Below are 24744 nucleotides of genomic sequence, written 5' to 3'. Positions count from 1 at the left end.
ACAGGTCCTTGGTGAGGCCTCACCTGGAGTACTGTGTTCAGTTCTGGAGACCGTACCTTCAAAAAGACAAAGACAAGATGGAGGCGGTACAGAGAAGGGCGACCAGGAAGGTGGAGGATCTTCATCGGATGACGTACGAGGAGAGATTGAAGAATCTAAATATGTACACCCTGGAGGAAAGGAGGAGCAGAGGTGATATGATACAGACTTTCAGATACTTGAAAGGTGTTAATGATCAAAAGACAACGACAAACCTTTTCCTAAGGAAAAAAATCAGCAGAACCAGGGGTCACGATTTGAAGCTCCAGGGAGGAAGATTCAGAACCAATGTCAGGAAGTATTTCTTCACGGAGAGGGTGGTGGATGCCTGGAATGCCCTTCCGGAGGATGTGGTGAAGACCAGAACTGTGAAGGACTTCAAAGGGGCGTGGGATAAACACTGTGGATCCATAAAGTCAAGAGGCTGCCAATGAAGAGTGGGTGACTCGCCAGAATGATGGCTACTGCCTGGAGTCAATACCCTTATTAAATAAACATACACAGGCTTGACTCCAACATCGCTCTAAGCTTCAACAGCAAGAGGAAATGTGGAAAAAAGGATTCACACTCACAAAGAGGGGAGTAGCTGGCTTGTTACGGCGGTTACTACCCCAAATCAAATAAGCCGATACTTCACTTTCAATGCATATACAGCATAGTTCTCTGATTCAACGGCAGGGGAGAAGAAAAGAGGGTTCGCACTCACAAAGCGGGGAGTAGCTGGCTTGTTACGGCGGTTACTACCCCAAACCAAATGGGCCTGATACTTCACTTTCGATGCACATCCAGCATGGCTCTCTGCTTCAACGGCATGGGAGAAGACTTATACGTCACGCATATCCAGCATAGCTCCCTGCTTCAACGGCAGGGGAGAAGAAAAACAACCAATAAGGGCTAATAACATAGTCTGGGTAAAACAAATAAGCATGGGTGCAGCTTGCTTATTGCGGCGGCTACTACCCCAAACTAATCAAGCTAGATATTTCACTTGGATGCAGCTCCATCACTGCTCTCTACATTAAAGGTGGGGATGGAAGGGAAATAGAACCAAGAGCTAAGAGAAACAGATAAGTATGAGAGAAAATATGTGTGAAGCTTGCTGGGCAGACTAGATGGGCCATTTGGTCTTCTTCTGCCGTCATTTCTATGTTTCTATGTTTCTATGTTTTCTCAATAGGATATGCATTAGTAGTAAATTACTGTTTTTTCATAAGGAAGGCTATTGTGCCTGGTAGTAAAGGGAGTTTGCTTTGCTTTTAATGAGATGTCATCAGAACCAGAATATATTTTTTGTATGACGAGTTGTACAGTGTAATACCCTAGATCTGCTCTGCACTCATTGCTGGAGATTGAGGGGATTCCTGTGGATGCAGAGTGCATGTTTACATTTAGCCCCGTGATGGTCACATGTTCAGTGTGTCATGCATGTGAGAGCCATCTGTCAGGTGTGTCCCGGCCAAAAAAGGATTGAGAACCACTGCTCTAGGGTATACAGGTTGGTGTTCAAATCGGATTGAATATGAAGGTAAGCCTCTGACAAACCTAAGAAGGTCAGAAATTCCCCCGACTGCACTGCCATTATCACAGAGCATAAGGTTTCCATTCGAAAATGAGTCACCTTCAAGTGACTGTTGACCTTCTTGAGAACCAGGCTGGGATGAAAGGAGCCCTCCCTTTCTGGAGCACAACAAAATAAATGAAATATCGTGCCACACTTTCTTGAGACGTAGGCACCGGAACCACAGCCCTCAGACTAAGGAGCCTTTGAAACGTGAACTCAACTGCCTACTTCTTCTGCAGGGAGTGACAAGGGGACACTATGAACACGTCCCAAGGAATATTGTGAAATTCCAGTGCATACCCTTCATGTATCACCTCCAGGACCCACTGGTCCGATGTGATTTATTTATTTAAAAGTACTTATTTCTGGCGCCCTCCAAAGTTCAGGGTGGGTTACTCCGTGTTTACTAATGAGGATGTTGGGGAGATACCAGTTCCAGAGATGGTTTTCAGGGGTGATGACTCAGACGAACTGAACGAAATCACTGTGAACCTGGAAGATGTAGTAGGCCAGATTGACAAACTAAAGAGTAGCAAATCACCTGGACCAGATGGTATGCATCCTAGGGTTCTGAAGGAACTAAAAAATGAAATTTCTGATCTGTTAGTTAAAATTTGTATCCTATCATTAAAATCATCCATTGTACCTGAAGACTGGAGGGTGGCCAATGTAACCCCAATATTTAAAAAAGGCTCCAGGAGCGATCCGGGTAACTATAGACCAGTGAGCCTGAGTTCAGTGCCGGGAAAAATAGTGGAAACTATTCTCAAGATCAAAATCGTAGAGCATATAGAAAGACATGATTTAATGGGACACAGTCAACATGGATTTACCCAAGGGAAGTCTTGCCTAACAAATCTGCTTCATTTTTTTGAAGGGGTTAATAAACATGTGGATAAAGGTGAACCGGTAGATGTAGTGTATTTGGATTTTCAGAAGGCATTTGACAAAGTCCCTCATGAGAGGCTTCTAAGAAAACTAAAAAGTCATGGGATAGGAGGCGATGTCCTTTCGTGGATTACAAACTGGTTAAAAGACAGGAAACAGAGAGTAGGATTAAATGGTCAATTTTCTCAGTGGAAAAGGGTAAACAGTGGAGTGCCTCAGGGATCTGTACTTGGACCGGTGCTTTTCAATATATATATATATAAATGATCTGGAAAGAAATACGATGAGTGAGGTTATCAAATTTGCGGATGATACAAAATTATTCAGAGTAGTTAAATCACAAGTAGACTGTGATACATTACAGGAGGACCTTGCAAGACTTGAAGATTGGGCATCCAAATGGCAGATGAAATTTAATGTGGACAAGTGCAAGGTGTTGCATATAGGGAAAAATAACCCTTGCTGTAGTTACACGATGTTAGGTTCCATATTAGGAGCTACCACCCAGGAAAAAGATCTAGGCATCATAGTGGATAATACTTTAAAATCGTCAGCTCAGTGTGCTGAAGCAGTCAAAAAAGCAAACAGAATGTTAGGAATTATTAGGAAGGGAATGGTTAATAGAACGGAAAATGTCATAATGCCTATGTATCGCTCCATGGTGAGACAGCACCTTGAATACTGTGTACAATTCTGGTCGCCGCATCTCAAAAAAGATATAGTTGCGATGGAGAAGGTACAGAGAAGGGCAACCAAAATGATAAAGGGGATGGAACAGCTTCCCTATGAGGAAAGGCTGAAGAGGTTAGGGCTGTTCAGCTTGGAGAAGAGACGGCTGAGGGGGGATATGATAGAGGTCTTTAAGATCATGAGAGGTCTTGAACGAGTAGATGTGACTCGGTTATTTACCCTTTTGAATAATAGAAGGACTAGGGAGCATTCCATGAAGTTAGCAAGTAACACATTTAAGACTAATCGGAGAAAATTCTTTTTCACTCAACGCACAATAAAGCTCTGGAATTTGTTGCCAGAGGAGGGGTTAGTGCGTTAGTATAGCTGGGTTCAAAAAAGGTTTGGATAAGTTCTTGGAGGAGAAGTCCATTAAAGGCTATTAATCAATTATACTTAGGGAATAGCCACTGCTATTAACTGCATCAGTAGCATGGATTCTTCTTAGTGTTTGGGTAATTGCCAGGTTCTTGTGGCCTGGTTTTGGCCTCTGTTGGAAACAGGATGCTGGGCTTGATGGACCCTTGGTCTGACCCAGCATGGCAATTTCTTATGTTCTTATGTTCTTAACATAAAATAAGGATGCTAGATTGACAACATAAATGAACTAAAATAAAGTAAAAATAATAAAATAATCATATGAGGACAAAAATCAAATAACGGTAAAATATAATTCAAGGAGGAGACCAGAGATGGAAGAGAACAAATGAGGTGATTAGGGCATGCATAAAGCTGGGAAGGCCTGCAAGAAGAGATGATGCTTGAGAGCTTTTCTGAAATCTTTCTTGCTGGGAATTAATCTTATATCAGGAGGTAACGTATTCCAGAGGATGGGGCCTGCAATTGAAAATGCTTGTTCCCTTGTTATGGTTAAATATGCTGGGTGATGGAATTTGTAGAAGAAGCTTGTTTTTAGATCTAAGATTCTTACAAGGGGTGTAAATGTGTAGTGTTGCAGATAGCCAAGTGGAGTAGTTATTGTAAATCAAGTTATGAATAATTGTCAGGGTTTTGTATTGAATGCACCATTTAACTGGAAGCCAATGTAATTGATGAAGAACCGGAGATATATGATCACAAAGCCTGCTGTTGGTGAGAAGATGAGCTGTGGAATTTTGCAACAGTTGAAGAGGTCAAATGGTGGATTGAGAGAGGCCTAGATATAAGGAGTTGCAATAATCTAGGCCGGACAGAATTAAAGCTTGGAGTATAGTATGGAAATGATTCGGGTCAAGTAGTGATTGTCTGTGTCTGAGAAGACGTAGTTTGTGATAGGATGATTTGAGTAGTGTTTTAATGTGTGTGTTAAGGTTGAGTTTTAGATTAAGTATAATGCCAAGCTTATGAACTTGTGTTATAGTGTTGATGGTGGAGTTATCAATGTGAATAGAAGTGGGTATGTCATCAGAATGAGGGTTTCCTAGAACATAAGAACATACCATACTGGGTCAGACCAAGGGGCCATCAAGCCCAGCATCCTTTTTCCAACAGTGGCCAATCCAGGCCAGAAGAACCTGGCAAGTACCCAAAAACTAAGTCTATTCCATGTTACTGTTGCTAGAAATAGCAGTGGCTATTTTCTAAGTCAATTTAATTAATAGCAGGTAATGGACTTCTCCTCCAAGAACTTATCCAATCCTTTTAAACACAGCTATACTAACTGCACTAACCACATCCTCTGGCAACAAATTCCAGAGTTTAATTGCGTGTTGAGTGAAAAAGAACTTTCTTCGATTAGTTTTAAATGTGCCACATGCTAACTTCATGGAGTACCCCCCTACTCTTTCTATTATCTGAAAGAGTAAATAACCAATTCACATCTACCCGTTCTAGACCTCTCATGATTTTAAACACCTCTATCATATCCCCCCTCAGCCGTCTCTTCTCCAAGTTGAAAAGTCCTAAACTCTTTAGTCTTTCCTCATAGGGGAGTTGTTCCATTCCCCTTATCATTTTGGTCGCCCTTCTCTGTACCTTCTCCATCACAATTATATCTTTTTTGAGAAGCGGCGACCAGAATTGTACACAGTATTCAAGGTGCGGTCTCACCATCGAGCGATACAGAGGTATCATGACATTTTCCATTTTATTCACCATTCCCTTTCTAATAATTCCCAACATTCTATTTGCTCTTTTGACTGCCGTAGCACACTGAACCGACGATTTCAATGTGTTATCCACTATGACGCCTAGATCTTTTTCTTGGGTGGTAGCACCTAATAAGGAACCTAACATTGTGTAACTATAGCATGGGTTATTTTTCCTTATATGCATCACCTTGCACTTATTCACATTAAATTTCATCTGCCATTTGGATGCCCAATTTTCCAGTCTCACAAGGTCTTCCTGCAAGTTATCACAATCTGCTTGTGATTTAACTACTCTGAACAATTTTGTATCATCTGCAAATCTGATTACCTCCTAGAATGAGTATTTTAGTTTTCAATAAGTTTAAACTGAGTTTATTGTGTGATAACTATTTTTTGACAGTAGATAGTGAGAGTTCAAGAAATTTCAGTGTATCGGTGCACGTGTTTGGTGGGAAAACAGAATTGAATATCATCAGCATATATTCTGTATGTTACGCCCAGAGTGGAGAGTAACTGACTGACTGGTGTAAGATATATGTTGAATAAAGCAGCCAATAATGCGGACCCTTGAGGAACACCTGTGCTTAGAGGAAAAGGAATTGAGGAAGTTTGATTGATGAAGATATGTTGAAACCTGTTTTTTAGGTATGATTGAAACCAGTTAAATACTATTCCAGAAATTCCCAGACGAGAGAGACGAGTTAGCAGGATTTGGTGATTTATGGTATTGAAGGCGGCTGAAAGATCAAGAAATAGAGATGTAGGAGGTTCATGAGTCAAGACCACAGTGAATGTCGTCAGTACTGGAAGTTAGAAGCATTTCTGTGCTATAGTTAGTTCGGAAGCCAAATTGGTACTGGTCTAGAAGTGAGGGTTCATCAAGGAAGGTTGTGAGCTGTTTAAGTACAACAGATTCAGTAATCTTTGCAAGGAATGGTAGTGATGAGATGGGATGGACGTCTGAAAAAGTAGGGTTATTAGTTATTTTTTGGGAATGGGAGTGACTGCAGCAATTTTTAGGCAATCCGATAAAGTACATGTAGTAAGGGAAGAATTCACAATGTTAGCGATGGGTAAGGCAATATTTTCTTTAATTGTTTTGAAAAGATTGGAGGAACATGGAGAACTGGGATGGGATGATGTTTTCATTTTGGAGATAATTTGTAAAATTTCAGTGCTAGCGACTGTTTCGAAAGTATCCCATGACTGATTTGCTGGAGTGGTTGATGAAATTGGAAGAGAAATAGGAAAGGCAGAAACAATTTTGTCAATTTTTGATTAAAACATTTTTCCAAAAGTATTACTTAAATCTGACATGTCGATATTGGGATAAATGGGCTTTTTGTTGTTTATAGTTAAATAATGGATTTAACGATATTGAACAGAGTCTTTAGGATATTGTTAGATTTTTGGCGTTATTGACAGCTGTTCAACAAAGTGAGAGTTCAGTATTGAAGAGGGTTAAATTATCTATGCATTTGTTTTTTCCATTTGCTTTCAAGAGTTCAACGCTTACATTTGAGAATTTGTAATGAGTGAGTGAACCATGGTGCACATTTGCTTCTTTTTATTTTGATAACACATGATGGAGCAATTTTTTCTAGGGTGTTAATTAAAGCACTATTCCAAGTAGCTACCAGTTCGTTGGTATCTGAGGTGGAAGAATTACTAATTAAAGGTAGAAAGCTGACGGTAAAAGTCTCCGGATCAATGTGTTTGTGTTTTAAAATAGTTAGTGAGCCATTAGGGTTTGTCAACTGATTGATTTTTATAGAGGTGTTTTGATGTAATGATCTTACCATGGTATGGGAGAGATAGTTGTTAACGGGGAGTTAAAGATAAAGGCTGTTGAATTTAAGAATAGCAGATCTAAAGTGTGACTGGCTTTATGGGTTGGGGCAGAGATAAATTGTTGCCATTCTAGAGTATGCATAGGATTCAGAAAATAATCAGTCGTAGCACATAGAGGAATTGAATCGATATGAAGTTGAAATCATCTAATATTAGTTTTACCAGGATGAGGTAAGAGAGTGGCAAAGTATTCTAGTAGGACGGATGAGTTATGATTAAGAAGTCCTGAAGAGCAATAAGTAAAGCAGAGATCAAAATGAGGGCAAGTAAGTAACATTATTTTTATTTATTTATTTATTGAAAAACTTTTCTATACCGTCGCTAAGTTATATACCATCGCAACGGTTTACAAATAGGCACATAGACTAAGGTAAGTAAATGTAGGATATCGTACATTCTAACAGGTGCCAATAAAGTTCGGTTACAATTTCATAAATAAAATCATTATTTGAGTAACGTTGGTCAAGTCCAGGTATATTATTGAGTTACTATCGCTTTGAAATATTACTTCTTAAATGTAGGATTGAGTAAATTCATTCTCATCTGCATTACTCAAATGGAGGTGGCAGGTCCATAGGAAGGAGGGAAAAGGAAAGTGTGTGAAAGATGATTAGTCCCTCACCACAACCAGTGGTGCGAGGAAGATGTTGAAAGGAGTAGTTGGGACAGCAAAGCTTTAGAAGGGATTCGTCACCTGTGGTGGTCCATGATTCAGATATACAGAGACAATTGATGGAAGAGTCAGATAGAATATCATAGATGAGAGAAGATTTTTTTCTTTATATATCTGATGTTTAACAGTGAGAGATTAAGGGATGAAAGAGGTGGTGGATTGCTGTTTGTCTGAAGGTGTAAGTGGAATGTTTATAAGTGTAGAGATGGGTCTGGATAGGGTGTGTCTATGGCCTAACGGGCCATCTGTCCACACTATGGAAAACGAAATTATCAGGTAATTAATTTCTCCATTCTTGTTCCTACCCTTTTAACCACAATACATATGCCCATTTATTCTTTGTTTTAATTAAAAGCAAAAGTCAAAATGTTTGATGTGGTGGAGAGAGTAATTTCTAGGATCCTGCTTTACTTTAAGCTGTAGAACTGAAATTTCTGCGGCGTTGGCCAGCTGTTGGATTTTCAAAACATTGTGACCTCCTTAACTGATGATTCCAACTGGAGCAACCTGCTGTGGGAATAGTTGTCTCTCCCTAGGATTTAACATTTTAGGAACTGTAAGGGATTTAGAAGACAGTTTGCAAAGCACTGCATATGGGCAAAAAGTATTTTATGTCCAAATAATATGGTTAAGTATATAATCAATTTCAAATAGGTCTTAACACTTTTATTATTAAAACAAAATTTTATTTAAACAACTTATGTCCCGATTTTAATATGAATGTGATTTTACATATATCTTATATAAACACTTGAGTACAAATCAACCTGTATCAATCCCATACACAAATTTATATAGTACATATTCAAATGCTCAAAATTTTCCACAAAAATTATCACACAAAAATAGAAAAATATCCACATGTTTACATTGGAGGAGAAAAAAATACGAGCATTGCATTTTCAAATCTTCATGTCTAGCTTCAGGAAAAGTTGGTGCAGGTATGTAAGAACATAAGAAAATGTCATACTGGGTCAGACCAAGGGTCCATCAAGCCCAGCATCCTGTTTCCAACAGTGGCCAATCCAGGCCATAAGAACCTGGCAAGTACCCAAAAACTAAGTCTATTCCATGTAACCATTACTAATGGCAGTGGCTATTCTCTAAGTGAACTTAATAGCAGGTAATGGACTTCTCCTCCAAGAACTTATCCACACCTTGAATACTGTGTACAATTCTGGTCGCCGGATCTCAAAAAAGATATAATTGCGATGGAGAAGGTACAGAGAAGGGCTACCAAAATGATAAGGGGAATGGAGCAACTCTCCTATGAGGAAAGACTAAAGAGGTTAGGACTTTTCAGCTTGGAGAAGAGACGACTGAGGGGGGGGATATGATAGAGGTGTTTAAAATCATGAGAGGTCTAGAACGGGTAGATGTGAATCGGTTATTTACTCTTTCGGATAGTAGAAAGACTAGGGGGCACTCCATGAAGTTAGCATGGGGCACATTTAAAACTAATCGGAGAAAGTTCTTTTTTACTCAACACACAATTAAACTCTGGAATTTGTTGCCAGAGAATGTGGTTCGTGCAGTTAGTATAGCTGTGTTTAAAAAAGGATTGGATAAGTTCTTGGAGGAGAAGTCCATTACCTGCTATTAAGTTCACTTAGAGAATAGCCACTGCCATTAGCAATGGTTACATGGAATAGACTTAGTTTTTGGGTACTTGCCAGGTTCTTATGGCCTGGATTGGCCACTTTTGGAAACAGGATGCTGGGCTTGATGGACCCTTGGTCTGACCCAGTATGGCATTTTCTTATGTTCTAATCCTTTTTTAAACACAGCTATACTGTGTATACTGCGTAAACTTTCAAGTGAAAGTATGCATATACTTTTAAGACTACTGCAAAACCCAAAAGTATACAGGATCTTTGCCCCAATATGGAGAGGTTGAAAATTGCCCCCCTTACGGCAAGCAAGAGGAGACATCAGGACTCAATTTTGGCTGGGGAGAGACTTTTTAAGTGTTTTCCTGACACTTCATATCAGCTCTGCTGGCAATGTGTCTCTTTCGGTGAAAAGTTTGAGAATTCCAGCTGACTTCTGTGGATCACTGTTTTAGGAAGGAGAGCTCTGTTCCCCTTTATGTCAAAAAGGGATATTTGAAAATAGTCCTTCTGAGCTCACATTAGCTGGAACCATGACAACTAAGAAATGGGGAGTCTGATGACACTGTGAATGAGCTTCACAGTTCAACAAATTTCTAGGAACCGAAAGCTATTACTATCTTAAGCACGTATGTAAACTAAGGTTTGGTGATCTTGACTGAGTTCCCATTGAACAGGTTATCCATCACTAAACCATCCTCAAAGCAGAATTCAGAAGCTTTCCCTTTGAGGAAGCCCCTTCAAAACAAGGATGAAACACATTGGGATGGTAATATTAACAAGGCTGAGCAGTTGAACCGGTTTCATTCTTGGATGTCTTACATCCAAAAAAGTTCTGCTGTGGTAGTTTTACAATGTAAACACATGTTCACTGAGGACTGAGTTGAATTCAGTAAGTATATTTTACATGGGATCAGGGCAAATGTCATAGTGTTTTACAAAATATCATTACCCTGTCTCTGCAGGTTTGGAAATGTTCCAGCTGGAGTCAACCAGTTAAAAAATAATCAACAGAAATAATGAGCTGGCCCCAAAATTTTGTTTTGGTGTCCTAGAGAACAGTGACTGGGTCAGAATGCTCAGTGTGGTCTTTATCTCAGGCTTGCTCTTCTTTTTTCTTCCATGCTTGAATATTTCCTTTTAGAAACATATATCTGCATATATTGAACACACAGTAAAACAGAGAGAAAAAAATGGCAAAAGTTTGAAACTTGTAAGCAGTAAATTGGTAAATTAACTTGTTGATTCAACCACTTTTCTATTGGGGGTTTGTAACCCATAAAATCTGTTTGATTACTTAATTTTTCACTTCTCTTGTAATGGTAAAGGGAGTGGAAACCTGTCCTTTTCCCTTCATTTGAATTGGGGTTGTGGAATAATGCATACTTACTATAAACCTTCAATGTAAGATGTAATATCAAAAAGTGCATCTTTTTTTTTTCCTTTTTTCTTTGATATAAGCCAATGACGAATATTCAGGATGAGGAGAAGGTGAATGGACGAGTAATTCATTTTGAAAAGGTAAATCTTTGCTGATTCTATGGCACTTTCTATTAATGTTCTTAAGTCAAAATGTAACTACTATGAAGTCCATATTCAGCCATTGTGCAGCTTGATTAGTTAGCCAGATAAACTTATCCAGCTAACTTAGCCTATGTATTCAGTGTGGCGGCCTCGCCACTGAATATATCCAGCTAACTTAAAGTTAGTTGGATAAGTTTATCTGGCAACTCTAGGACAGCCCTACGGGATGACCATAATTAGCTGGATAAGTTACATAGATAGCTGAAAATTTACATTGATAGCATACACTTCCAGTGCTATTATGTGAGTAATGCTGGAAGCGCCTGGGATCGTGATGAACTGCACTCCCGGGTTTGGAAAGCACCCACAATTCAAGGACTGGGTAGGAGGAAGGGCTTTGAGTGGATGGTGGCAGTATAGAGGGCAGATGGGGCTGAGAAGGAGGCAATTTTTTTTTTAATTTAGTGAGGGGGGAGGCCTGGTGGCCTGGTGGCAATATTTGCATTTATCCCTAAATTTGGAAAGATTGGGTGTATCCTGGCAAGCTGAGGGCTTGACATTTGTGCTGTGGGGGTGGGAATTGAGCTGGGAGGCTGGCAAATACCTTTTCTTTTTTTTTTTAAACACAGCAGTGCCACTTAACTGGACATCTTTTGAAGATATCCGTTTAAGTACCTAGTTATCCGGCCATTCAAGACTAGATAACTTACTGGGTGATTCATCAAGCCACGTTAGGGCATTACGGTGCATTAAATGGGATCTGTCGCGTGATACTTATTGCAATGTTTGTTAATAATTAAATATGATAAGTATGAAAAAATATGCAAATGATGGACTCAACGCATTTCACGATAAAATATCGCATACTAACGCCGGATTTAATGTGGGAAATAACACCTTTTTGATTTGCGGTAGACTGGCACAAAAGTTTTTATTGTGCCATAGCGGCAATTATCTCGTGCAATAAAATGATGCCTTCTCTCTGACCCACCTGGTGAACCAATAAAAACACCTTTTCCCTGTACGTACCCGGATCAGTCCAGACACCTGGGTTGTGACTCCACACCAGCAGATGGAGACAGAGTAAAACTTGTCGGGCTTCCCTACATATAGTAAGGTGCCACCCACAGCTCAGTCTTACTCTGTCTCCAGCAGATGGTGCAGGGTCACTCACAGCCTCTGGGATCCCTGGGGGTTTTTTGGTAGTCAGGGATTAGTTGTTTGATTGAGGTCTGGTAGGCAGTCTCAGATAAAAAAAAAACAAAAAAAAACCAAGATTTACAAAAGAAGAAAAGGTGCAGCAGTCTCCCTTGTCCTGCAGCCTCCCAGGGGGGTTGAAAGGTTCTGAGGAGACCATCCCCCCCTGGTTGAGGCCGCTACTGAGGGTCGAGGGCCCGGCCGGTCACAGGCAGCAGCGTCGGGGTTGACACCGGGGAGCCCGGTTCACTCACCCCCGCTGGAGCAACGCATCAGGACCAGGGACAGCGCAAGTATTCAAAATAAATAAATAAAGAAAGAAAGAAAGAAAGAACTGTTTATTTTCTGAGCCGGCTCTCCGTTGTACAGGCGTGTCCCACCGTTTCGGCTGGAAATTTCAATTTTCTTTTGTTTTTGTGCGCTGCTTCGGTCAGGACGCGTTCGGGGATGCCGAGGGTTCATCTTGCCGCGCAAGGGTCTTTGTTCTTCTTGTGTTCCCGGGGGCGAGGGGTCGTCTGGGGTCGGTCGGGGGGGGCCGATCTCGGCCGGCGCGATCGCTGCCGCAGGAAGGCCAGCGACAGGAAGGCATTTCGGACCCGTTCCCGCTCAGTGCGGGAACGGCGGCCATTTTGGAGACAGTGCAGGAGGCCACGCGGAGGGCCTCCTGCACTGCCTCCTACACTTTCTCCACAGCAGCGCCCGCCTGGGGGAGGCCCCCCGGGGGGGGAGCGCATCTCCGGATGAGGATAGCGCGGAAATGACGTCATCGGGGTCAGAGGCGTCGTTTTCGGCGGACTTTGCGCTTCTTTTGCGCAAAGTCCTGAAATGCAAAAGGGCCAGGAAAAAAGAGAAGGCAGTGGGGGGTTCGGCGCATAGGCCGGACTCCCGGAAGAGGAAATCTGCGGATGGGCCCAAAAGATCTTCTGAACCCCCGAAAGGGAAACGCCAGGTGAGGGGCGTCCCTCAGGACACGGATAGTGAGTCCACGGGCTCAGAGGACGGGGACCAGCTACCTGAGCCCCTGGGGGAGCCGGACGAGCTGGATGCTGCGGGCCCGACTCAACCGGGGGCCGGCAAGGGAACGCCGGCAGGTGATGGTGATGATCCGAAGGTTGTCCGGTTGTTTCAAAAGGAGGAACTGGCCCCCTTATTCCGGCCATTCTCTAGGAGCTGGGGATAGAGGCTCCGCCGGTGGAGTCCAGGCAGGGAGCCAATATGGACCCGGTGCTGTTGGGGCTTTCGGGTCCGGCAGTAGCTTTTCCTTTCCATTTTTCAGCTTCGGACATCCTCTTCAGGGAGTGAGATACCCCGGAATTGGGTCTGAAGGTGAGTAAAGCCATGGACAAGTTATACCTGCTCCCAGAGGACATGCTGGAGCTTCTCCGTCTCCCCAAGGTGGACGCAGCGGTCTCAGCAGTGACAAAGAGATCGACGATCCCAGTCACAGGGGCCACGGCGCTTCGGGATATCCAGGATAGAAAGCTGGAGATGCAGCTCAAGAAGGTGTTTGAAGTTTCCACTCTGGGGGTCCGTGCAGCGATCTGTACTAATTTTGCCCTGCGTGCCGGATTACGCTGGGCACAGGTGCTTCAGGCTAATGCCGGTCTTTCGGAAGAGGAATCGGCGCAGGCGGATCAGCTGGAAGCGGTCATTGCCTATGGAGCGGATGCTCTGCATGATCTGCTGCGCACGTCGGCCAGGGCCATGGTCTCTGCGGTGTCTGCTCGCCGTCTCCTCTGGCTGCGGAACTGGGCGGCGGATGGTTCGTCTAAGGCTCACCTGGGTGCGCTGCCCTTTAAGGGAAGGCTGCTGTTTGGCAAGCAGTTGGACGACCTGATGCAGTCCATCGGTGAGAACAAGGCTTTTCGGCTGCCGGAGGACAGGCCTAAGGCTCGATCGTCTTTTTCCAATCGTCTCGCTTTCGTGGGCCTAGAAGATTGCGACCACAGAGATCGTCTGGTTCGTCCTACCGGCCTGCCTCCTCCACCAGGTCTTCTTCGTGGACTCTGTCCTTTCAGGGGAAACGCTTTGGCAGGCAGAGTGGACCCACGGCGGGAGCGGGGTCCAAGGGCTCACAATGAAACGAGGTCGGTCCATTCCTCGGGACCGCAACGATCGGGCGTGCCAAACGTGGGAGCCCAATTAACATTGTTCGCCGAGGAGTGGACCAAGATAACGTCAGACCAATGGGTTCTCAGCGTGATAAGACACGGCTACGGTTTAGATTTTGCAAGAGTACCAGTTTTCAAGTTTCTCGTGTCCCCGTGCAAAGGGATAGTCAAGCGCGCAGCAGTGAGGGACACTGTCCGGCGGCTGGAGGCTCTAGGGGCCATAATTCCCGTGCCTCGCAGGCAACAACGACAGGGTCGGTACTCCATTTACTTCATCGTACCAAAGAAAGAGGGCACGTTCCATCCAATCCTGGACTTGAAAGGCGTAAACAGGTGCCTTCGCATTCCTCGGTTCAAAATGGAGACGATCCGGTCGGTGGTGGCCGCGGTGCGACCAGGCGAGTTCCTCGCGTCGTTAGATCTCACCGAAGCGTATCTGCATATAGGCATTCAGCCATCTTATCAGAGGTTCCTCCGGTTTTGTGTGCTAGGCAGGCATTACCAATTCCGAGCTCTTCCCTTCGGTCTGGCCACCGCTCCCCATACATTTACCAAGGTGATGGTAGTGGTGGCAGCCCAGCTCCGGAGGGAGGGGTTGCTGGTGCACCCCTACTTGGACGATTGGCTCATTCGGGCGAAGTCCGCAATCCAATGTCGACAAGCGGTCGACAGAGTCCTACAGCTCTTGCGCTCCCTCGGATGGGAGGTCAATCTGGCCAAGAGTCGCTTGCTTCCCTCTCAGTCCTTGGAGTACCTGGGGGCACTGTCCGACACGAAACGCGGCAAAGTCTATCTCTCCGAGGAGCGGGTCTGCAAGCTGCAGGGCCAGGTGAGACGTTTACTGGCCCTCCGAATGCCTCTGGTGTGCGATTACCTGATGGTCTTGGGCTCTATGGCATCGACACTAGCTTTGGTTCCCTGGGCATTTGCGCATCTACGGCCTTTACAATCGGCGTTACTTTCCCGCTGGAAGCCGGTGTCGGAGGAGTTCCAGCTACCGCTCCCTTTTACGGACAAGGCGAGGGACAGTCTTCGCTGGTGGCTACATCCCGACCATCTCCGGTGTGGAGTTTCACTGCTCATGCCCGAGTGGACAGTGGTCACGACGGATGCAAGTCTCTCCGGCTGGGGAGCAGTCTGTCAGGGACGCTCGGTACAGGGACTGTGGTCCGGAGCACAGTCACGGTGGTCCATCAATCGTCTGGAAACCAGGGCGGTAACGCTGGCGCTGCACGCTTTTCTTCCGCTGATCCGGGGAAAAGCAGTCAGGGTGCTGTCGGACAATGCAACGACAGTGGCGTACATCAACCGTCAAGGAGGAACGAGGAGTCAGCAGGTGGCGGAGGAAGCGCACCGCTTGATGTGCTGGGCGGAGCAGAATCTCAGCGGCATTGCAGCATCGCACATCGCCGGAGTGGACAACGTCCAGGCAGATTTCCTCAGTTGCCATCATCTGGATCCAGGAGAATGGGAATTGGCGGAGGACGCATGTCGGCTCATCTGCAGGAAATGGGGCCAGCCACACATGGATCTGATGGCCACCGCACAGAATGCGAAGGCCCCGAGGTTTTACAGCCGGAGACGAGAACGAGGAGCCGAGGGAGTCGATGCGCTAGTACTTTCTTGGCCAACAAACGTGTTGCTGTACGTGCTCCCTCCTTGGCCCCTGATCGGCAAGGTCCTGCGCCGCATAGAGCTGCATCCGGTGGACGTGATTCTGGTGGCGCCAGAGTGGCCACAGAGGCCGTGGTTTGCGGATCTACTGCTCTTGGCGGAAGAGCCTCCTCTACGATTTCGGGGGTCCACGGCTCTTCTCCATCAAGGGGCCGTTTGTTTGGAGGACACGGATCACTTCTGTCTCGCGGCATGGCGTTTGAGAGGCGTCGCCTATTGAGAGAGGGCTACTCGGAGGCAGTGATGACCACCTTGTTGAGATCCAGGAACCAGTCGACATCCTTGGCCTATGTACGGGTGTGGACAGTTTTTGAGAACTGGTGCAGGGATCGCAGGGTGGATACTATGCTGGCTTCCGTGTCCGATGTTCTTGCTTTTCTTCAAGCGGGTCTCTCTAGCGGGCTGTCTTGCAGTACTCTTCGGGTCCAGGTAGCAGCGCTCGGTTGTCTCCGGGGCAAGGTGCGTGGGGTGTCTCTGGCCCTTCACCCGGATATAGCCCGTTTTCTTCGGGGGGCCAAACATCTACGCCCTCCCTTGCGCCATCCTTGTCCGTCCTGGAACCTCAATTGGGTTCTTTCAGCTTTGTGCTCGCCTCCGTTTGAACCAATCAAGCGAATTACGCTAAAGGACCTTACTCTGAAGATGGTTTTCCTTGTCGCGATAGCTTCGGCAAGACGGGTTTCGGAGTTACAGGCGTTGTCGTGTAGGGAGCCATTCTTACGGATCTCGGATTCAGGAGTGTCTTTGAGGACGGTTCCCTCCTTCTTGCCGAAGGTTGTGTCTGCTTTCCATTTAAATCAATCGGTGGAGCTTCCGGCTTTTCCGGAGGCTCGAGGTTCGCAAGAGTTACGGAAGTTGGATGTTCGTAGGGTTCTTCTCAGTTATCTGGAAGTTACGAATCCTTTCCGAACCTCGGATCACCTTTTTGTGTCGTACGCTGGTCACAAAAGAGGTGGTACAGCGTCCAGAACTACGATTGCACGGTGGCTCAAGGAGGCTATTGCTTCGGCGTACCTTCTGTGGGGCAAACCGGTCCCGGTGGGGCTTCGAGCTCATTCCACGCGGTCTCACGCCGCTTCGTGGGCGGAGTCCTCGCAAGTCTCACCTCAGGAAATTTGCAGAGCAGCGACTTGGAAGTCGTTGCACACTTTCACAAGACATTATAGGGTGGATGTCCAGGCGACAGACTCGGGAGGTTTTGGAGAGAGAGTACTCCGAGCGGGACTCTCTGGTTCCCACCCGTAGTTGTGTGGCTCTGGTACATCCCAGGTGTCTGGACTGATCCGGGTACATACAGGGAAAGGAAAATTAGTTTCTTACCTGATAATTTTCGTTCCTGTAGTACCACGGATCAGTCCAGGATCCCGCCCGGGTATACAGCATTGAAGATACTGAACGTTTAAGTTTTTTCTGAAGAACGGAGAGTCCGCTCGGTTGATTCAGTTGTTAATGTTCAGTTCGTTTCGATTGGTTAGCCTCTGGTTCAGGATGTTTTGGTCCAGCTGGGGGTTTTTGTGGAATCGGCCCTGATTAGGGCAATCTAGTTAGTTAGTATGGTTGCAGTTTTGCTTTGACATTACGTAAGACTGAGGGGCTGTGGGTGGCACCTTACTATATGTAGGGAAGCCCGACAAGTTTTGCTCTGTCTCCATCTGCTGGTGCGGAGTCACAACCCAGGTGTCTGGACTGATCCGTGGTACTACAGGAACGAAAATTATCAGGTAAGAAACTAATTTTCCTTTCTTACTTGCCCTATCACCCTAAAGCCAAAATGTTAGGTGGAAGTGTACTAGTATTGGGATACTGAATGCTTCAGCCTGCGTGATGATAACAGAGAATGGAGGTTCAAACACACTGGAGCTAACACTGCAAGTTTCACTGGTGGAGCAGGATGGCCCACATCAGGGCTTGCCATGAGGAGAGCACACAGGCAGTATAGGGAGTACATCTTTGATCCCTGCAGGATAACATGGTTAAGAGGTATCGCCTGAGCTCTCGGGCTGTCATGGATTTATATCAAGAGCTCAGAGGGGAGCTGGATCCAATCACAGAAAGTTCCCACGCTATACCATGCCTTACTAGACTATTATGCACCTTGCATTTTATGGCTTCTGGTTCATTCCAAGCAACAGTTGGGATCATCGAGGGAATGTCACAAACATCTTTTTCCCACTGTCTGGCCGAGGTCCTAAGAGGTGTATGCAGCTGCATTCATTATTATATAAGATTACCTCTTGAAAGGTAGGACTTGCTGGACTTGAAGAGAGGTTTTTATGCCATAATGAACTTTCCACATGTTTTTGGAGCTATTGACTGCACTCAAGTGACCATCATCCTACCCCATCAAAAGGGAGGAAATCTGCTATAACAGAAAGCTCTTCCACTCCATCATTGTGGAAGTAGTCTATGATGCTTGATTGCACATCCTTGATGTAGTCACCAGGTTCCCCGGAGTTGCACATGATTCCTTTATACTTAGGTAATCTGGAATGAACAATTTGAAGATGGCCTCTATGGTGACGGTTGGCTCATAGATGAGAGCAGTGCTTCTTTCTATCATCCCTTCCAGTTATGTGTTTACAGCAACTGGCAGAGACATGGGGGGGCTATCAGGGATGTGAGTGCATCAGTTAAATGACAAGTGGCTTGCACATTTATGTACGTAAACCATAGTTGCAGAGCCCAGGTTTCTCTCTCTATGTTATAGAGGCCTGCTATTGTAGCATGCCCATACAGTGCAGTTTCCACTAAGGACAGTGTGTGACCAAGCACTATAGTGTTTCGACTTGTTAACTTTATATTCAAAATCATTTTATTAAATTAGTCATACCATTATTTGACAGCCAACGGTTCATTCCTGCTGTCAAATTCAACAGGACAATGTGATAGCTTTTTACATGTTACACAGAAAGATCCTGATTACAAATTGAACAGTAACAATTAAACAGAACCCCCCCCCCCCCACCCCCCCCCCCCCCCCCCGCCAATCCTAGGTAATGCGAACCATAGTAGTGCCATCTTCATTACATTCTCCATCATATGTTGACAAGTCATTTATCATACTCTGAGCTTTGTGTGAAAGAGATTGCAAATACTTATCCCATACTTTCAGAAACAGCCTATGCTTTTTCTGACTTATCCACATATGTCTCCATAACACACATATGACTAATAGCATTTCTAAATTGCATTATTGTAAAAGCCTCAGTTGTTAGCCATTTTTGCAGTATCAATTGCTTTGCAAGAAAAAAATGTTCCTACCTCATAACTTAGAGTATTTATCTAGAAATGGAACATCAACCAAGGGAGACCACTGGGTGTGACCTCGGGAGCAACCCAGAACTATTGACATAGGAAGTGGGGTCCCTCCTTCACCCGATACACACAAACCTAAATGTAACAACTTGGATTTTGAGCGTAAGGCTTTAGTACACTGGAACCTTCTAGATTCCATCCAAGGTTTTTCTGTCTGCAAGAAAACCATCCACTCACCATATTTAGGCATTTAAGTGGCATCACTACTCCACTTAGTGCACGCAGCATTCTCTGGACCCGTTCACATGAGAACCCATACACTTACTTTCTTATCTACCCCATCTCTCTCTCTCTCACCGGCCTAATAACCACTTCCGTAAGAGTATACCTAAGTGCCATAGCAGCTTACCATAACCAAGAGAATGGAGCGCCAATCTCCACACACACCTGCTAATTTCCCACTTCATGAGAGGACTTGTATACCTATGACTACCAGTTCAACATTCCCTGATTCTTTGGGACATCAACAGAGTCCTAACTTTTCCCATGAAACCTCCATTTGAGCTGTTGGATTCAGTCTTGCTGAAATCCCTCATCTGGAAAGTGAGCTGCTTGGTTGCAGTAACCTCTGTACAAAGATTAAGCAAACTTTAAGCCTTAGTTCATTTTCCATCCAATCTTCGGTTTTTCCATGATAAGGTAGCATTTAGTCTACATCCAAAGTGGTTTCACTGTTCCACTTGAATCAGATCATTTTGCTACTGATGTTTTTCCTGAAACCATATAAAAATGAAAGGGGAAAACTACTTCACACACTTGATTGTAAAAGCTCTAGCTTATTATAAAAGAAGAACTCGAGCACATCGGAAGGAAACTCAGTTGTTTGTTTCCTATGACCTAAACAAGTTGGGAACCCCCAGTATCAAAGCAAACACTTTCTAACTGGATCATGACCTGCATAAAAACATTGTTGCGCTGCAAGCTCCATCCACCTTTCAGACCCAGTAAGGGCACGTCAGGTGAGAGCCACAGCAATATCAATTGCCCATTTGAATAGCATTCCATTCACACTTTCATCTTGTATTACTGCCTAAATAAGGGGGCGGCGGTAGCAGACAATTCATTGGTAGTGGCAGTTCTCAATTGCGCCACCTCATCTTAGTAAGCTGTCCATGAAGGAATCCAGGTTGCAAAAAAAAAAAGAAGGAATAATGTTTCAACATTATGGCAATCCTCAGCTTGGCACTCCCCATTGAATATGGCTAATTCAGCCTGCTTATCGACGGAAAAGAGCAAGTTTTGCTTACCATAAACAGTGTTTGCCATAGATAGTAGGATGAATTAGCCATGCGAAACCCACCCCATCTCCCTGGACAGCAACGACTGGGATTGAATCAACTTGTTTTGTTATCAACTGAAGAACCTATAATTGCACAGGAATGCCCGAGCATGCTCGGAATACAAAAACTTTAACTGACTTTGAGAGAGAGCTCCACATCGTGCCGGCAGATGACATCACCCATTGTCCATGGCTAATTCATCCTGTTATCTATGGAAAATGCCATTTACGGTAAGCAAAACTTGCTCTTTTCAATCACCCTGAGATTGTAGACTTGGATTAGTAGGGGAAGGAGGGGATGGAACACACAGACTTCCTCCTTTCTCATATACACACACGTTCATTCATATACGCCCATACTCATGGATTTCTTCTACCTTCTCTTCTTCTCACTCCCCTCTTCTGCTTCCTCCCTTCCCTCTCACTCACCTTCAATCATTTACCCTCCTTCCCTCTGTCACTCAACTCCTTCACCCTCTTCCCTTCCCTCTGTCACTCATGCTACCTCTCAATCCCCTTACCTTCCCTCTGTCATTCCCTCACTTCCACTCACTCTTTTCACTTGCTTCATTACCCTTCTCTCTTAGTCCTCACCCTTCACTCACCTCTGTCACTCCCTTCATTTCCCTCCCCTCCCCTTCCCTCTGTCACACACTCTTCCTCCCTGGGAGGATGAATAAACAAAATCTTGTGGACTGAAACAGTAACCACACTGAATGAGCATTGCATGATTCAGCACGTCATTCAAAGGAGACTGCATGAGACTTTGTTGAATACGTCGGCACACGTCCCAGGCCACACCTAATGTTAGTTTTAAAACATTTACCAGGCCGGATAAAAGCAAATGGCGGGCCTGATTTGGCTGAATTTTATAAAATTTTGGAGCTTGCATAAGAAATTGCCATACTGTGTCAGACCAAGGATTCATCAAGCCCAGCATCCTGATCAATCAGTGGTCAATCCAGACTACAAGTACCTGGCAAGTACCTAAACACTAAGCAGATCCCATGCTACTGATGCCAGTAAAAGCAGTGGCTAAACCCTAAGTTAACTTGATTAATAGCTGTTAATGGACTTCTCCAAGAAATTCTCCAAACCTTTTTTAAACCCAGCTACACTAACTGCACTAACTACATCCTCTGGTAATAAATTCCAGAGTTTAATTGTGTGTTGAGTGAAAAAGAATTTTCTCTGATTAGTTTTATATGTACTACTTGCAAACTTCATGGAATGCCTCCTAGTCTTCTATTATCTGAAAGAGTAAATAACTGATTCACATTTATCCATTCTATACCTCTCATGATTTTAAAGACCTCTATCATTCCTCCTCAGCTGTCCATGCTGAACAGCCCTAATCTCTTTAGTTTTTCCTCCTAGGGGAGTCATTCTATCCCCTTTATCATTTTGGTCTCCCTTCTCTGGACTTTCTCCAGTGCAACTATATCTTTCTTGAGATGCGGTGACCAGAATTGTACACAGAACTCAAGCTGCGGTCTCACCATGGAGCGATAGAGAGGCATTATGACATTTTCCATTTTATTCACCATTCCCTTCGATCCAGTGGAGCTCACAAACAGGCCGATACAGTACAGTGCACTGTTAACCGGCATTTGGACGCGCATTTTCGACGCGCTAGCTTTACCCCTTATTCAGTAAGGGGTAATAGCGCGTCAAAACGCACGTCCAACACCCTCGAGACTAATAGCACCCACAATATGCAAATGCATGTTGATGGCCCTATTAGTCATTCCCGCGCAATACAGTAAGTAGAATGTGCAGCCAAGCCGCACATTTTGCTTTAAGAAATTAGCGCCTACCCAAAAGTAGGCGTTAATTTCTGCCGGCGCCGGGGAAGTACACAGAAAAGCAGTAAAAACTGCTTTTCTTTGCACCTTCCAATTTAATATCATAGTGATATTAAGTCGAAGGTCCCAAAAGTTAAAAAAAAAAGTTAAAAATTAAAAAAAAAAAAAATTAAAATGGGCCCGCGGGTTGAAAACCGGACGCTCAATTTTGCCAGCGTCTGGTTTCCAAACCCGTGGCTGTCTGCGGGTTTGAGAACCGATGCCGGCAAAATTGAGCATCTGCTGTCAAACTCGCTGACAGCCGCCGCTCCTGTCAAAAAAAGAGGCACTAGGGACGCGCAAATGTCCCTCACGCCTCTTTTTTCCGCGGGCCCTAATCTAAATAAATTAACTTACTGAATCGCGCACACAGGAGAGTGGCCTGTGCGCGCACTGGGCGCTCGCCCGCTCTCCTGCAATTTTTCCTGTATCGGCCCGTAAGAATTACACACGATATATTTCTGCTCAGCTGATGTCAGACCTCATATACGCTTTTCCACTTATTGCTAGGATAGTTCAAAAACTGATCAGACACAAAGCTTGCATGATTCTGATCGCTCCAGCATGGCCCAGTCAGGTATGGTGTGCATTTCTAGTACAGTTATCATTGCATCCATCAGTTCCCTTAGGTAAGGGACCCACATTACTCGTGCAGGAGGATGACAGTCATCTTCTTTATCTGGATCCCACATCACTCTAATTAACAGCTTGGATGTTGAACACTCATTAATCACCGAGCTGCATCTCCTTACAGAGGTAAGGAGATGCAGCTCGGTGCTCCTGGTGGCAGCTCCTGCTTGCCACCAGGAAACCTTCCACTAGACAGACCTACGCCTTCAAATGGAAGCGATACTTGTATTGGTGTAAGAGTCGTGATATCAATCCTCACTTGTTCGAACCCAGACCTTTACTAATGTATCTGCATCATCTCTCCTCCGTGTGTTTTGCAACCTCATCCGTACGAGTACATTTGCACACCAAAGCAGCCTACCATGACAACAATTCCACAGCAGCACACCCTCTAACAGCTCGGTTTATGAAAGTTCTGTTGCAGATTAACCCACCAATTAAACGACCCGCGATCCTGTGGGACCTTAACATTATTCTTCAGCAACTCATGTGTCCACTGTTCAAAACATTGGAATCCGTGCTGCTGAAGTTCCTTACTTGGAAGGTGCTATTTCCGATAGCCAGCACAATATATTAGTGAACTACAAGCTCTCTTTCACTACCTGCTTTTCTTCCATGACAAAGTGGTACTCTGAACTAACCCAAAATTCTTACTGAGGATTGTATCCTCGTTTCACATAAATCAATTGATCATTCCTCCAACTTTCTACCCTCGACTACATGCTCATCAAAGGAAGAAACAATTTCACATGTTGAATTGCAAACAAGTGCTTGCGTTCTACAAGAGGAAAACAGATTCCCTAAGACAGACATCACAGATCTTTGAGTTCTATGAGTGATTACAGATTAATGCCCTCCAACTGGTGGAGGGCATTAATTACTATCCCCAGAATTTTCTGGATGCAGAAGAGGGAGTGAGACATCTGTTTCGTATAATGTAGAATCATTCGACTTTATATCGTGGATCATGGCCGCTTCCATAGCAGCTCAGTATATGGTGTGGTTGAGAACCAGTGGTATTCGGAAACACATCCATGAAAAGTTGGTGGACCTCTCCAGTCAGGGGGACAACCTATTTGGGGAAAAGCTCTGAGAAAAAGTGGCCCTAATCAAGGAACAGAATGTTGCAGTCCAGTCCCTTTCACTGGATCCTATTGAGCCTTCCACATCTAGATGCTTCTTTTTCATTCATAACACTGGGCAACAATGAAAGTGTTACTAACCTAAAAAGGTCCTACTCTGTAGTATCTTGATGTGCTGAACGCGAATATGACCATGAAAAGTTTTTATTGGCTCTCGTTTTGAAGATATTTAATATAGTTCACTTTCTATGTTTAGTCATGTAAATGTATCCAGTAGGACTGTAAATAAGCCTAGAATGATGTAATATTGCATAATACCATCATGCACACATCATCCAGAGTTTATTACATCATTTTCTGATGCAATGCAGTTCTACTGCCACGCTGCTGCTGAGTAAGCTGACGTCAGCAGTGTACTATATGAAGCCCAGTCAGAAAGGGTGAGCATTTGAAATATTCATGCTGGCTGACTACTGCTGGACACTCTGCAGAGATGCTCCCGAACAGGTGTACAAGAAACAAGCAAAGAAATCTAAGACGTAGTCTATGACTTCATTTTTCAAACGGTATTAACTGTAGATCTCCTACTATTGGCATACAATTCAAGATGTAATTATATTATTGCATATTACAAAAAAACTAGAGCC

General features: G+C 44.4%; 1 protein-coding gene across 2 annotated transcripts in view; it reads left to right on the top strand.

Moving 5' to 3' along the window:
• C3H1orf131 (chromosome 3 C1orf131 homolog) overlaps positions 1–24744 on the top strand; it is a 117847-nt gene that overhangs the window by 50855 nt on the left and 42248 nt on the right. For both annotated transcript variants that reach the window (XM_029594200.1, XM_029594199.1), the window contains exon 3: positions 10903–10962. In XM_029594200.1, the coding sequence (XP_029450060.1) occupies positions 10903–10962 (60 nt within the window). The remainder of the gene's footprint in view (positions 1–10902; positions 10963–24744) is intronic.

The sequence above is a fragment of the Rhinatrema bivittatum genome, chromosome 3 (genome assembly GCF_901001135.1).
Source record: "Rhinatrema bivittatum chromosome 3, aRhiBiv1.1, whole genome shotgun sequence".
NCBI lineage: Eukaryota > Metazoa > Chordata > Amphibia > Gymnophiona > Rhinatrematidae > Rhinatrema > Rhinatrema bivittatum.
The sequence above is the reverse complement of the archived record's forward strand: the minus strand, read 5'-3'. Positions and strand labels throughout refer to the sequence as shown.